Source organism: Nanorana parkeri, unplaced genomic scaffold (assembly GCF_000935625.1).
Source record: "Nanorana parkeri isolate BGI_ZX_2015 unplaced genomic scaffold, ASM93562v1 scaffold1325, whole genome shotgun sequence".
NCBI classification, from domain to species: domain Eukaryota; kingdom Metazoa; phylum Chordata; class Amphibia; order Anura; family Dicroglossidae; genus Nanorana; species Nanorana parkeri.
The window spans coordinates 9,649-24,101 of record NW_017307593.1 but is presented as its reverse complement, the minus strand read 5'-3'; the positions used below and the strand labels follow the sequence as shown (position 1 = coordinate 24,101).

General features: G+C 42.5%; 1 protein-coding gene across 1 annotated transcript in view; it reads right to left on the bottom strand.

Annotated features, from left to right (window-relative positions):
• Positions 1 to 14,151, bottom strand: part of LOC108797709 (DNA-binding protein SMUBP-2-like) — a 72,068-nt gene extending 57,917 nt beyond the window's left edge. The window contains exon 1 of the mRNA XM_018569361.1: positions 13,977 to 14,151. Coding sequence (XP_018424863.1) covers positions 13,977 to 14,151 — 175 coding nt within the window. The remainder of the gene's footprint in view (positions 1 to 13,976) is intronic.
• Between the last annotated feature and the right edge of the window lie 302 nt (positions 14,152 to 14,453).

The following is a 14,453-nucleotide window of genomic DNA, read 5'->3' as shown; positions in this document are numbered from 1 at the left end:
TATATATATATAGTTTATATATTACACCTATGATTATACAGAAACATCTCTGACGCCAGGGAGCTGTGTTGACAGATTCAAATGCAAAATCGGACATTTTTTTAAAGCTGCTCTTCAGCTTGAAAGAATTTTAACTTACAGCAGCACAAAAACACCCCATTAATTTATACTGTGTTGAAGTACAATAACATTGTGTTTGACATTAATTTGCATTGGGATAAAGCAGCCCATTTCTTTTGAACTGACTGTTCATGCACCACAAAGCAGCCTAAAAGAGACATGACCTTTGTTTTCCAACAAATGTACTACAACAAATTACATTGTGGGGTGATGTGGGGTGTCAGCTGCAAAGAACTTTAGGTTGAACTCAATGCTATAGGTTGAACCTGATGGATTGTGTCTTTTTTTAAACATGACTAACTATGTGTTTTGTGTACCCCGCAGAATTTCTGGTTCTAAGCCTTTGTCCAAAAGGTAGAGTTATATTTTAAAGAACACGTCATGAAAAAAATGACATAGATTGTCCTGGATGACCTGTCTATCTTAAAATGCTAGCTTATGGCTCTCAAACTGACCCTTTGGGCTTGGAGTTCTGACCCCCATGTGATAGCAGAAAGGAAGTGACAAGTCTTCTCTATGGAGACATGAGTGGTCTATTAGACCCTTATTGTCACCTACGTACCCTACATAGGCTGATGAAGTGCAGCTCATGCTTCACCAGCTTCTTCTATGAACTGAAATGTCAACTTGAAGTCGGAAGTGACAAAATCCTCGTTTTCTCTGGGTTCAGTAACCGGAGGGGAGATAAACCACTGGAAGTGTGCTTATTTCCCTCTGATGCAGTTGCGGAGACCCTGCAGCTGCCTAATCACCCGTATGTAAAGGCCAGGTGTCAGCTGCAAAGAACCATACCAAGATTATGGCTGCCCCCCAGGATTTCCATCCTTTAGACGCTTGGCCCTTGATTGACAGACCGCCAAGAGAGGTGAGGAATCAGGACTGTGATTGGCCACATCTGTGGCCAGGAACATAAGACCTGCCCACTGGACCCAGAAAGGACAGAGTGGGCTGGGCATGAGAGAAGAGCCTAGAGAAAACTAGCTGAGAGCTCATGGAGTAAGACAGGGCAGGAGAGAGAGCCTCAGTGGAGAATGAAGCTGTCTTCAGCTCTGCAGGAACAAACGTGTGTGCAGGATGGGAACTCCGAGGCAGCAGAGTGCAGGGAATGCAAAGAATCACCAAGAGATATGAGGCAAACAGGCGGCCAGCCTGAACCCACTAGACACCAGGGAAGTAGATGCAGACTAGAGAGGGGAGGCCCATTACATTGCAGGCTACCTCTTGCCTGGCTCCCTGTCCGCAGAGCAGAGGCCATCAGTGACAGTGAATCCTAGCTCTAATCCAGCCTACAGGAGTAACCGGTAACCCTAACATTAATTCTCCCTATAACGTAAACCCTAACACTAAGGAGCGTATTTTTAAACAATTTGCTAGCTATTCATCCTGCAATAGTCTGTGAATGTTCACGCTGTGCTAATGCAGTCAAAAATTAATGTTCTTAGTCTATTTTCTTTTTCAGGTTGAATGTTATGTAATGTAATACCATATCATGGCCACTAGATGGAGCAGAGGAGCACAGGAAATAGGTATTTATTTTCTATGATCCTTAGCTCCATCTAGTGGCCATAATCTGGTATTTTCCTAATAATACATTCAACTTCAAAATGAAATATACTAAAAACTTGAATTTTTACCTCCATTTGCACAGAACAAATTGCCACCGAGTTTTGCGAATTGTATATAAATACACCCGATAATATAAAGTACTATCCGCATATGCACCCGGATCCTCTACAATAAAGCCTTACCCCGGCGCAGAACTTTAAAATGCAATCCTATTTCAGTTCAGGTCTGCTTCAATATCTTGTGTTCTTGACAGGTACACTTGGAGCTGATATCACAAACCAAAGCAGATGTGTGCAGGAATACATTTTTGAACATTAGAGAATATTTTAGTCATATTTTAGAATCTTTCAGTAAATGATGTACTTGCACTCTGAAACAGCACTTATAGCATTAATACTTTTCTCAATCCATCCAGAAAGTTTGCAGATGAGAATAAATGTGCGATGGATGTAGATGGTTGTGATTGTCACCGCTCGGAGACTTGTAATATGCAGCTCGCGCTGGTTGCTATCAAGTGATTCTGCCAAGAAAGACAAAATTCATTACAGATGATTGAAATAATTGGAGTGATTTCCTCTTTCCTGCAGACTTCATAACAGAGTCCAAAGGCAAAACCAAGTACAGACGGATGTGCTCAATAACCTGAAAATCTTTTTACATATCAGATATTCCATCATATTATGGGTTATTAAGAACGATTCTTATAGCAGTGTGGCAAGCCTGGAAGTTTAGCAAACATGTTTAAAACTTTTATCAGAACTTCAGTAACAAATATTGAAGAATAGAATCAGGCCACCTGCAATACATTAAAGCGGAACTACCTCTTATATTAACTTATAATATAAGCTATCCACTTTGTTTACAAATAATGCCGCAATACTTACCTCCTCTATGGGGTTGTCCTCTCAAGGTTCAGCACTGTTCCTCTTTGACACCCATCATTGTCATTTCCCCACTTCCTATGGATCCAGGGTGTCATGGACACACCCCCTGAGGGCGCTTCTCCTGTGGCCTGGGCTCAGAGAGCGGGGCCATGTCATTATATGACCTCAGTCTCTGCAGCATTTTAGACCCGTCCACACCTGGGTGCCTAAAGCCCAGCCCTCAGCATTTAAATAATTAAAATGGTCTCCCTCCTTCATTCCAGTGAAGAAGGATCTGGCGTATGTTTCTTCTATGGGCATACTGTACTTGTCCAATGCAGCCTTCATCATTCAAATGCAGTGCTGCTCAAAAGCATGCATTCAATTACAAAATGCATCACTTGGCAAGAAAACTCTGCGTTTAATCTGCTGTTCCTGCAATCTAAATGCACCTCAATAACACCTCAATGCATCACACAACCAGGGCCAGATTTACTCTCTCTGCTGCCCCAAGGCCAGGTTCCTCAATGTGCCCCCCTACCCTCCACACCCCCACCCCATGGATAATGGCAGACCTGCAGGCTGCATACAAGTGATCTCAGAGACATTGCCGAGATCACTTGTAAAAAACAAGCGGAGGCTTCCGCGCTGTACATTTAGCTCTGCTTGCCCAAAGCAGGGCTGAATGTAGAAAACAACTACCCACCCGGCGCCCGGAACTGCATGTCCTGGGCATCTGGAGATAGGAATTCCACCACCCCTGCTGCCCCTCTACTCTAGGGTTGCCACCTTTTCTTCAAGCCAAACCCGAACACTATAGCGCTTCGCGGCAATTTATTTGTAAACTATACACTATGCTCGTAGGAATGAATAGGTAGATTGCTCTTGGCTATTTCAATTTGCAATAGCCAATAGCAGACTAGCTATTGCACCCGCCCACTGCTGCTGTCAACCAGCAGAGGTGGACCTGAAGTTCTCCATCAGGTCGTCCTCTGCTGATTGACAACAGCGGAGGGCAGGTGCAATAGCCAGCTTGCTATTGGCTATTGCAAATTGAAATAGTCAATAGCAATCCTGTGCTGGCTTCTTTTTTTTTTTTTCTGACGGCAGCAGCTGTCAGAATACTAAAAAAACAAAAACCCAGCAGATAGCACAGGAAGCGATAGCTTCTTTGCTATCTGTCATCATTTCACAGGGGTGCTCTCCCCCCATCCCCCCTGCGGATAGGGGGGGGAGGGCAAAGGGCACCTCCCTGAAATGAGAAGGGCACCTCCCTGAAACTACTTTTTCAGGTTTGGATCCCTGAGGTATATCTGAATTTAACTCAACAGGAAGTGAGAGGATATCTTTCCATTTTAGGGGAAATCAGTTGTCACAGAGACAAGTATCCTTATTGGAAGATTTCACCTCTATTCTGTTGGATCTTCCTGCACAGACTCACAGAGAAACACAAGCACACAGTCTGATATGCATGCTGCTCATGGCTTGGAAAACAGGAGGGAAGCCACAGCTTTATTCTCTACCTTATTCAATACAACAGAGTATATACCATAGGTACTGTACATAACAGAACTTATAAACACTGCCATCTACTGACCGAAAATGTATACTGCAGGAGTTGTTGTAATAGATACAATAATGTGTATTCTAACATATTCCTCATATGAAAGCCACTGAAAATGTTGGATTTATCCCTCACTTTCATTTCCCTCTAATCAAAAAGGGTTTTCCTCGTCTTACTCTTTAATTTGGTGGTGTCACCCTCCTGGCCGTGCTGTCTGGCAGAGGAGTGTAATTTACAAAACTGTCTGGACAGATTTAAAGGAGAACTATGAGGTGAGTGCTTTTCACTCACCTCATAGTTCTAGCCGACCTGTGACAATGAGACTGTCACAGGTCGGCTCAGTAGATCGGGAGGTGAGCGAACACATACCGGGTTCGCTCACCTCTTGATCCTGCCACGGCTCTCTGCCATGACATGGGAGGGGCTTAGCTGGGCGGATCCCGGCATAATTGTTGGGATCCGCTTCAGCTGTGGCGTCTCAGTATACCGTTGAGCAGCAGCTCGCGGTATACTGCGGCGTCTTAGTATACCGCATGCTACAGCTCGCGGTATACTGAGCCTAGGGTGACGGGAGGACGCTAGTTTGTGTCCTCCCGTTACCCTAAGGAGAACTATGGGGAAAAGCCTTAACCCCATAGTTCTCCTTTAACAAATAAAGACAGCTCGCAGATATGTGTTCAGCTGTTTTTCCGGGACTTCATCTTTAATACCGAGCTCCATGGCACTGTAAATCTTTTACTAATAATATAAACGATGGCAATGTACCCTCCAGTAGTCTTGTCAGGGAACACAATACGGTAACAGGCAGTTTCTTTCATCGTCACCTGATATAGGTAACCTCGATAAATGGCAATCATTTCTTTTTCTTCTCGAGCTATTATTAGCGATGATAATTCGCAGCTTTGGTACGTTGCTATGGCTACCATTGAAGATGCAAAGGCCGGGATTTGGAGTATTTAATCCTCAGGTGAATTTCAGTGGCCGCAGCTGCCCGCGGTTGTGAAAGGCGTGGCTAATTATACCATTAAAGACAGCGATACGGCAGAAGGAGGCTAATTATGTTTTGCGGATTCGACACAGGTGGTTATCACAGATCGCCTTACTTCGCTAATGAAGCCTGACAGCAAATAAATGGAATCACAATGCTGGTGTCTGATGTAGGAGCTCGCTTCTATACTCTCTATGCCGTCCATAATAGAGATGTATATATATTTCACAGGCTTAAAGCGCATGTACACCCCAATAATGGGCTGCCCTCAATTGTTCCCGTTTGGTCTGGTATACAAACCATTGAAAAAGTTTTGTTACATCTGTTTGGTAAATGCATAGGACTATTTTTTGATCTTGCAAGAAACCTTCTAAGCTGTCCCTGTGAACTACATAACACCTCCCCTTCTATGTTATAGAGGAGAGGGAGAAGTATTCTGCAGGTCTGTAGTCCTAGCACACTTCAGAAGATGCCACATCAGGCTGCCTCATTATAGACATGACCCTGGATAGAGTACAGCGAGCGTGGTCACCCTAAGGCCGCATTCACACCTGTGAACGCGCACAAAATCTGCACATAAACACTTGCCAAATGCGCACATTAACGCACACTTTGACGCATGTTGATGAAAGCGTGGCAAAACCTGCTTTTTTCCCCCACACCTGCGCAAGTTAAAACTCACACAAACGTGGAAGCCAAAAACTCGATAGGCACGTCTCAAAATGCTACAAGAGCTTTTTTGCTGTGTTTGTTGAACATTCAGGACCCCATTACATTCAATGGGGCATGGGACAAATGCAGCACGAGTGCGCGAACGTGATGAGCGTTCCTGGAACACCATGGTGTAAATGTGGCCTTAAAAGTGTGATACTGCCAGGATCATCAGGTGAAAATAATAAATAAAACAAAAATATAACTTAAAAAGAAAAATAATGCAGCTGTCACATCTAAGGACTGGTAAGCTGAAATATATTCAGCCTTCAGTCGGCTTCACCCCCTTCTGCTATAAGCTCATGGTCGCTACAGCACTTATGAACCTATAAAAGAGGGGTCCCCTAGACTCCTCACACTAAAGAATATGTGCAATCAGTGACTGACAAGCCACTGATTACAGCCATTGGTGCCAAAATGTGACTGTGGTGCACAACATACTAAGGGCCCAGGGGGCGCACTATGATGAAGCCAAGAACTTATAACGGAAGGGTCCCCTAGGCTCTTATTACTAATATATAGATGTGATCGGTGACTAACAAGCTGTTCATCACAGTCATTCATACCAAATTGTGACCGCTCCTCCCGCCCTTCCCTGCCACTACAGCATGCCGTCTATCGTTATTCCTACACGCTTTGTGCCACAATCTGATTCCCTCCCACTGTCTTTGTGTGCTCCCCAATCACTGCTGCTCTCCCCCCACCATTACCGGAAGAGATAGCTGTTTGTGGAGTGCAGGCACACAGGTGTGAGGAGCAGATCCATTCAGGATGGTGAGCGGAGGAACACATTTAGCAACCCTTTTGCTTTCCCTGAGTTCCCTATCAACGCATGGACACTGGAGCACTCAGTACAGAGCACACCGGTGTTCATTCATACCTGAAGCGATAGTAAACATGACTGACATGTTTACTATCTCTTCCATTTGTGAATGAACACAGAGAAAGGTGATGGTGTGAACCGGGACTAAAGTGTTATCTTTTAGATTTAGTAGGAATTTTGTATGTTGTGTGCGCTAATAATGATTTTAGTGTTTTTTGGAAATCACTTTTTGATGAACATTTTGTTAAGAGCATGTCAAATGCTCCTATCCCTGTCGCAACCACTCAGCTCCATCTGGTGGTTGCCTCTTGTAATTGCACCTACCATAGTCCAGTCAGCTGCAGGCTAATCAGCCTGGCTACACGTCCCTTATAGCCTGGGCATTGGTTAGTTGTGCTCTATTTAAAGCTGGACATACACATTACAATTATGTGCAGATTATCTGTGGTCAGATGAAAAAGGTGCAACAGATTCCTCCATCTACACTTAACTGTGTGGATGGAGTAATCTCCACCTGGGCCAATCTGTTGCACTTTTTCCATCTGACCACAGAAAATCTTCAGATAATTGTAAGGCGTATGGGCAGCTTAAGCATCACAAGCCCAGGGCTCTGGGCTTGTGATAGTTCCAGTCTTGTCTTGCTCTGTCTACACAAGCCTGTATCCTGATCCTGAAACCCAGTCCTGCCTTGATCTTGTAACCTAGACTTACCTTGGCTCTTTAATCCTATACTTGTCTTGTATCCTGTATTTATCCTGTATTAGTTCCTGTCTTGTATTTGTTTCCTGTTCCTGTCTTGTGTCTTGCTTTCTGTTTGTCTTGTACCTTGACATCAGTTAGTACTTCTCCTTGTTCCTGGTGGCCAGCCTGTGGCATCACCTGATCAGTGCAAATAGTCTAAGTCTTGGGGGCATCCAAGAAACGGTAGGCATGCTTGCCTTATGGGTAATGGCGGATGCTAAATCTGAAACAACTCATTGCTATTGGTTCTGACAGTGTGCGTCCACAGCTGGTCCTGACACATATGTGCAAGGATCGCAGGATGTACAAAATCAGCAGCACCATCATTTTATTCTACAGATCCTGTGCTTTCAGGAAATATATGGTTGAGGGGGGGTTGTGCTTATACAAACTGTCAAATAAAAAATGCTCTGGCTACCTGTGGCTGAAAGGGAAGAGCAGGACCTGGCAGCGCAAGAATTAAAGGAGAACTATGAGGTAAGTGCTTTTCACTCACCTCATAGTTCAAGCCGACCTGTGACAATAAGACTGCCATATACCGGCGTTCGCTCACCTCTCGATCCTGTCACGGCTCTCTGCCGTGACAGGGGAGGGGCTGGATTCCCCCCTCCCCGCTCCGATCCGCCAGCGCTGACTGGCTGAACGGACGGGGGAGGGGGCGGGTACAGCTGGCTCTGCCTCTAGATAGGCATAGCCATCTGTCACTCATGCAGCTGGGTGGATCTCAACATCGATGTCGGGGTCCGCTCCGGCTGCGGCGTCTCAGTATACCGCGAGCTGTAGCTCGCAGTATACTGAGCTTAGGGTAACGGGAGGACGCTAGTTTGTGTCCTCCTGTTACCCTAAGGAGAACTATGGGGAAAAGCCCTGACCCCATAGTTCTTCTTTAAATACACTTTAAAGGGTATCTATAATCAAAAACGAATAAATCTTTATTTCTATATTCAATTTCCATAAGTTCTATCTCACTCCTAATAACCAGATCCATCTAGAAGTTTGTAAACTTACTTATTGAAGATGCCCATAGGATGGACTACCTCTGACACCATTTCACTTCTATGTGTCTCCACTCTCACAGAGCCTTCCTTCTGAACTACAACTCAACATCTGAACAATGCAACATTATCATTGCTTGATGGAAGTAATGCATGATGGGATATGTGGTCTTGAGAAATCATCAATCAGTAGGGAAAGAGATGCAAAGCACACTGGGAAATCATGAAGTTGTTGGAAGTGATGGGCAGACGGAAGGAGGAACTCACTATATAAAAGGCATTTGTTCAAGTAAGCTTTGATTGTATTATCAGAAACAGAGACAACTCCATTATGTATTTCTATTACAATGCTGATGTTATAACAGGAGAGGATATGCTGGGACTTTACAATGATAGGTGATGGGCAGGTCACATCCATCTACCGCATTAATGCCTTTACTGTCTTGATGGCAGCCATGGAGCTTCGAGGTGGCAGGGAACTCTCGGACCTGTTTTCCTTTGACATTTGAAGATCTTCTATTGTCCAGTAGGATCATACATTGTCGAAAGAAGACATGTAAGCTACGGCTGGTTACCATAGCAATCAGTATAACAAAGTGCTTTTCTATTCACTGAATGGAATACTTGACAAATAAAGAGCTTCTCTGTTCCTAAACTTCTCCTACATGTCTATAACTGGGTGTTCAAATTCACATTTCATACGGCGTTGTTAGCCATTTACCAGTCATTCCCCTTTGAAATCTACAAAGCCACTATCTGTAGCTGTCATTCCAAAAAAGTGAATCAGTATCGAGGAAGAACATTTCAAAGTCAGAGTGAGGATCTGTTCTAGGTATCATAAATTGGCTTTTCCTGCGTTATCTGGGCTCCCAGTGGCGGCACTGAAGCCTTCACAACATCTTGTGGTTTTACTGATTTTCTGAAATGTGGGACCCAAAAAGGCCTTGGAAAACCCCACACGGGACATTGTTGGCTGCTCGGGCCCTGAGAACTCATTGGTGGGGGTAAAGTATTCATTTTTTTAAAATCATATTTTATAAACTTGAAGAAATTGCTTTATGAGTAAGAAACATACAAGAGGAAAAAGCTTCCGTTCTTGCATAAAAATCAAAAATGTGTTTAAAAACAAATAGCAAATAATTACATAGTATAAATATTATAATACAGAATATAAATACATATATACATATACCTGTACATTTTTTGAATTTTCATAAACATAGTCCAGAAGGCATGAAGATCTTTGGTATTGAACTTATTTCGTCAGATCTGGATGAGGGGAATAGATACAAAAGGCTATGTAGGAGGGAGGCCTTTTGGATTCACACATTAAATAGCCTTTTCCCCATGGGACTCAACGAAGGGATGGAATTGGCATCAACTTTGTGAAAATAAAATCTTTTTAATTATGTTTCCTTTTTCCCTTTCTCAAACAAAGTCCCAAAGAGAGTCCTTCTATCTACCTACTTCTCAACAAAATCTTTTTAGATAGCTTGCAAATAATTCCTCTCAATTTTTCAGAGAAGGAAAAAGGTCCCCTTTTGTATTTATTTATATATGTATATTTATCAAAAAACATTACCATTGGTGATCATGATCCTTTTACCCAATGTGAATATGTGTTTTTCGTTGGCTTGTACGAGATCGACGATACTAGCCCACTAAAATTATGTCAGCACAATTTTTAAATACTTAATCTTCATAATTTAATATTCTAAAATGAAGTTACATTCACTTAGTATGAAGATACACAATGCCCTTACCTCTTGAGAAATGATCGTGCCGAATTATATATATATTCTTAAACACATTCATATAATTTTTTAAAAGATTGAGAAAACGGTTTTAACCAATATATTTTTTTCATATATATTTTTTCATTTATATTTTTAATTTTTTTGATTTTTATTTGTTTTTATAAATATATGTTGACATGGGGGGCCTAAAACTAATCATTTTTGATCGCTCTATCTACACCCATATTGGGGTCCTAAATCAAATGATTTCTCCTTCTAGGTGACTGCACACCATATGAATGAATAGGCCATTAGAGATATTTATGGGGAAAGAACACTAACCATTTATGCATCAAAATGGTACCTACAATGTTTGGCTATTTAACATTTAATTGTAATTTTGTTTATCCAAAGTCTGTTTAATTAATCTCTTTCTGAGGCAGTAATGTAATAGAATGTAGCCTCCTTATCAATACCGCAACAAGATTACATATATGCGGAGTATATCTTTAGATTTGGTACTGTATGAATTCCCACTCATTTGCACTTCTTTGCAAATCAAGTGGAAAAAAATCCTGAATATGCATGAAATATAAAGTTGCCAGTGGGCTTAGAAGCTAGGCTGCCAACACTAGAGCGACTTTTAGGACTCACTTGGAGAATTTATCCCTTGATATAAAAAATAGTTCCATTTCTCTCTTTTTCCGAAACTCCCTATAAATCTAGTCAATTCATTTACATACATGTATTATTATGTATGGCTAGTTCGTCCCAAACTTCTAGAGATAGTATGTTTTTCAACTGAATAGGTTAAAGATTAGGTTTTATTAAAAACATCCATCTGTCAGTTAGACGGAAGCCAGCAGGAATCTCAATTACCGGAGATTGGCCCAAACACCATTGCTAAAAGACAAAACCTCTTGTGATTGGTCATCGTTCTGTTAAAAGAACAGGACTCAGGAGAGTGTCTTTAGGTTCTGATGAAGGGGGCGTGCCCCTGAAATGCGTAGACCATTTTAAAACTCACGGGAGCAGAGGACGCTGATTTGGATTCCTCTTCAGACTTTCCATGCTAGCGATTTTATATTTCAACGCTTCTTTTATGCTTGTGATCACTGATTATCGTGTAAGTAGAATTTTTTGCTTGCGTGTTTTACCAAATAAATAATCTTTTTACACTATGGAGGTGCTCTGTCTTACTTTTATCTCACAGAATATAAATAATAGAAGAAACATTTTTTTTTCAAGGTTCAGTTTTCCGTTTAAGCTAATGAGTGCCCTAAAGAAGAACTCCAGGAGTTACCAAGATGAACCCTTGGGGCTACCCCCGCACTGCAAGGGTTAACTGCTCATTTTGATCTAGGGGCCGGAATACAGAAGCTGTACTCACCTAATCCTCGGTCCTGCGGCAGTCAGCGCTCACCTCTCTCTGGCTGTGGTATGACCCTTGGTGACCTCATGGCTAATGCAGGGGAATGGACCTGCATTACAGGTGATGATGCCACGGGTCTTTAGACCGCTGCAGCCCAGAGGGGAAGAGGCTACGGGGATCAATCTACAAACCAGGCAGGATTGAGGATCAGATGAGTATATATGCTTTATTTGAGCCTAGAAGAAACATTCATTGTCTTTTTTTCAAGATTCAGTTTTAGCTAATGAGAGCCTTAAAGAAGAACTTCAGGAATTAACAATATTAACCCTTGCAGTGGGGCTACCCCCACACTGCAAGGGTTAACTGCTCATTTTGTGAGGTGAATGGACCTGCATTAGACGTGATGATGTCACAGGTCCTTAGACCGCTGGAGCCCAGAGGAGAAGAGGCTACGGGGATCAGTCTAGCAACCAGGTAGGATTGAGGATCAGATGAGTATATCTGCTTTATTTGAGCCCCTAGACAAAAAATGAGCTGTTTCCCTAGCAGTCTGGGAGTAGCCCCACTGCAAGGGTTAATTTTCTTAATTCCTGGAGTTCTTCTTTAAAGTGAGCCTGTGCCATGAAGGCAAATCTGCACCATCTATTGTTTGATGTGGTCATTTGCTTAATCTCATTACATTGCTTATTCGGTGCTCGGATACCTGGATTTAGGACTTATATTTGCCATTAAGGAAATAATAGTCTAGCTCTAGTCTCTAAAGTTTAAATGAGCAAAACACATTCCAGTTGCATCAAAACAAAAGATGTACAAAGACTTACAGTTTGTTTTCTTTAGAAAGCAGCCACAGCCTCAGTAGGAAAGCCTACCCCTGCCAGCATGCTGCAGAGTGAGGCCTTTGCTCTCTACGCGGAAGCATCGTTCTCTCTGTAAAGATTTGACACACCCCCTGTTGAGTCAGAGCCAGAGCTCTCGAACCAGCAGGGAGCATAGACTTTGGGTCTGACTCCACAGAGGGGGTGTCAGACCTGTGCAATAAGGCCACTGCTTCCCTACAGAGAGCAAGGATCCTACACTACAGCTGCTGGCAGGGGACGGACCTTTCTTTTCAGGCTGTGGCCGCTATAGAAATAAATTAACTGGAAGACACTGAACACCTTTAGTTTTGATGCATCTGAAATGTATTTCGCTGATTTAAACCTAAGCTTCAACTGGCCTTTTATCCACACAAAAATATATAAAAAGAGCTTGGATTTTCTTAGCCGTAGTCAGAACCAACACTTGAGCTGTAATTGTACCTTAATAAGTAGAATCCCAGCGCAGTCAAGTCCGCTCCTTGTTATTTGTATAATCATCATCATATAATTGGCTTCTCACTCAGGAGGGCCTGGCACATCTGATCCTGGAAAGGAAGAAAAGTACTATTGATTCTCGGCACAAAATGAATACAAATAACTAACTGGCATCACAGAGAGAAATATTAATGATTAGAGGAATTGTTAGGTACAACTAAATACACGGCCAGAAACTTAGAAAGAAGCTTTGCTTGGACCGGGAAATCAAAGGGAGATGAAATACAAAAGATATCAAAGGTGCTTTATGCTTTTTTATTAGGTAATATGGCTGATTTCTCGCTGTAATAAGATGAAGAAGAACATTTGTTCTTAGAAACCTGAATGTTAATAAGCAGCTTTGTACAATAACTCAGCTAAGTATTCTTTGCATGGAAAATGGCAGCACAGCGGCTAATTGATTGGCACTTGGTTCCTTGCAGCCCTGGTTGCTAACGCTGAATCCAATCAGGGACACTTTCTCATGGAGTTGCTTAGATCTATCCATGTCTTTGTGGGTATCTTTTTTTCTCCAAGGCAAAATATAAAATTGGATACTGGTGGATTAAAGTGGACCTTTGCAGTCAAAAAACAAATTCTACCAATGCATCCCTCTATGTATGATGATTAATAATAACATAGACATGTCACGTGTAAAATGCTGTGATTGTGAAATACTTACACTTGCAGAGCATTCACTTCCTGCTTTGAAAGGGCAAAATGACTTCAGTTTTCCAAAGCAATGCACACTGAAATTGCCTTGTCATCAGCAGAGCATTGCTGGGAAATCTCATCTGTAATCTCATGAGATCTCAGGGAAAGGCATTTTCCTCCCCTGAGATGATGTCCTAGTCACATGTGCCAGAAATCCAGGAAGTAAAATGAGAGCTAATAATATGCCCTTAGTAAACATGGCCACTGTCAGAAGTCTGTGGAAGAAAAGAGAAATAAGGTATGCACAGAATACGAAGCCGGGAATTATCTAGAAGTATGTGTCTGTAGATTGTCATTACTAAACATTTCTAAAGGTGTGTTTGTTGTTATTTTAAAGACATGTGTAAAGGTCCGCTTTAAAGGTGAACTACCAGCAAACAAGGAACTATTTCATCTGTCAAAGGATTTGTATTACTGTACATCCAGTTTGAAATTTATTGTAAGGTACTTACCTAGAGGCCAGTACGGGTACACGCATGCAGCCCTGCCCTCAGGATTATGAGCAAACATGCTGTAGCTAGGAGTTGCGTGCATGGTGGTATCTGGGCGCGTGCTTGTGCGTGCAGAAATGCGGGCAAAGATGTGCACGAATGTGCGCAAAATTACGTGCTCGCGTAATAGAACCATTACGTGCAAACGTTAGCATGCACACGTGCATGGTCTATAAGTGTGACCAGTGAGCTAGTTGTTTTCAGCTTTCCCTTGTTCCTGTGCTATCCGTTCCCGGTGACTCTGTTTACCCATGGCCCTGGCTGAAGAATTTAACTCTGCTTTTTGGACTTCCGATTTGGTAATTCACCTGAGCTCCAGATTTACATGTGCATGACCCCGGCTTATGACCTCGACCCGAATTACCAGCTCAACTCCACTCTGACCTCGCAATGCGTGGAACTTCAAGTTCCCACAGCATCAGTTCCTGTGGACGCGTC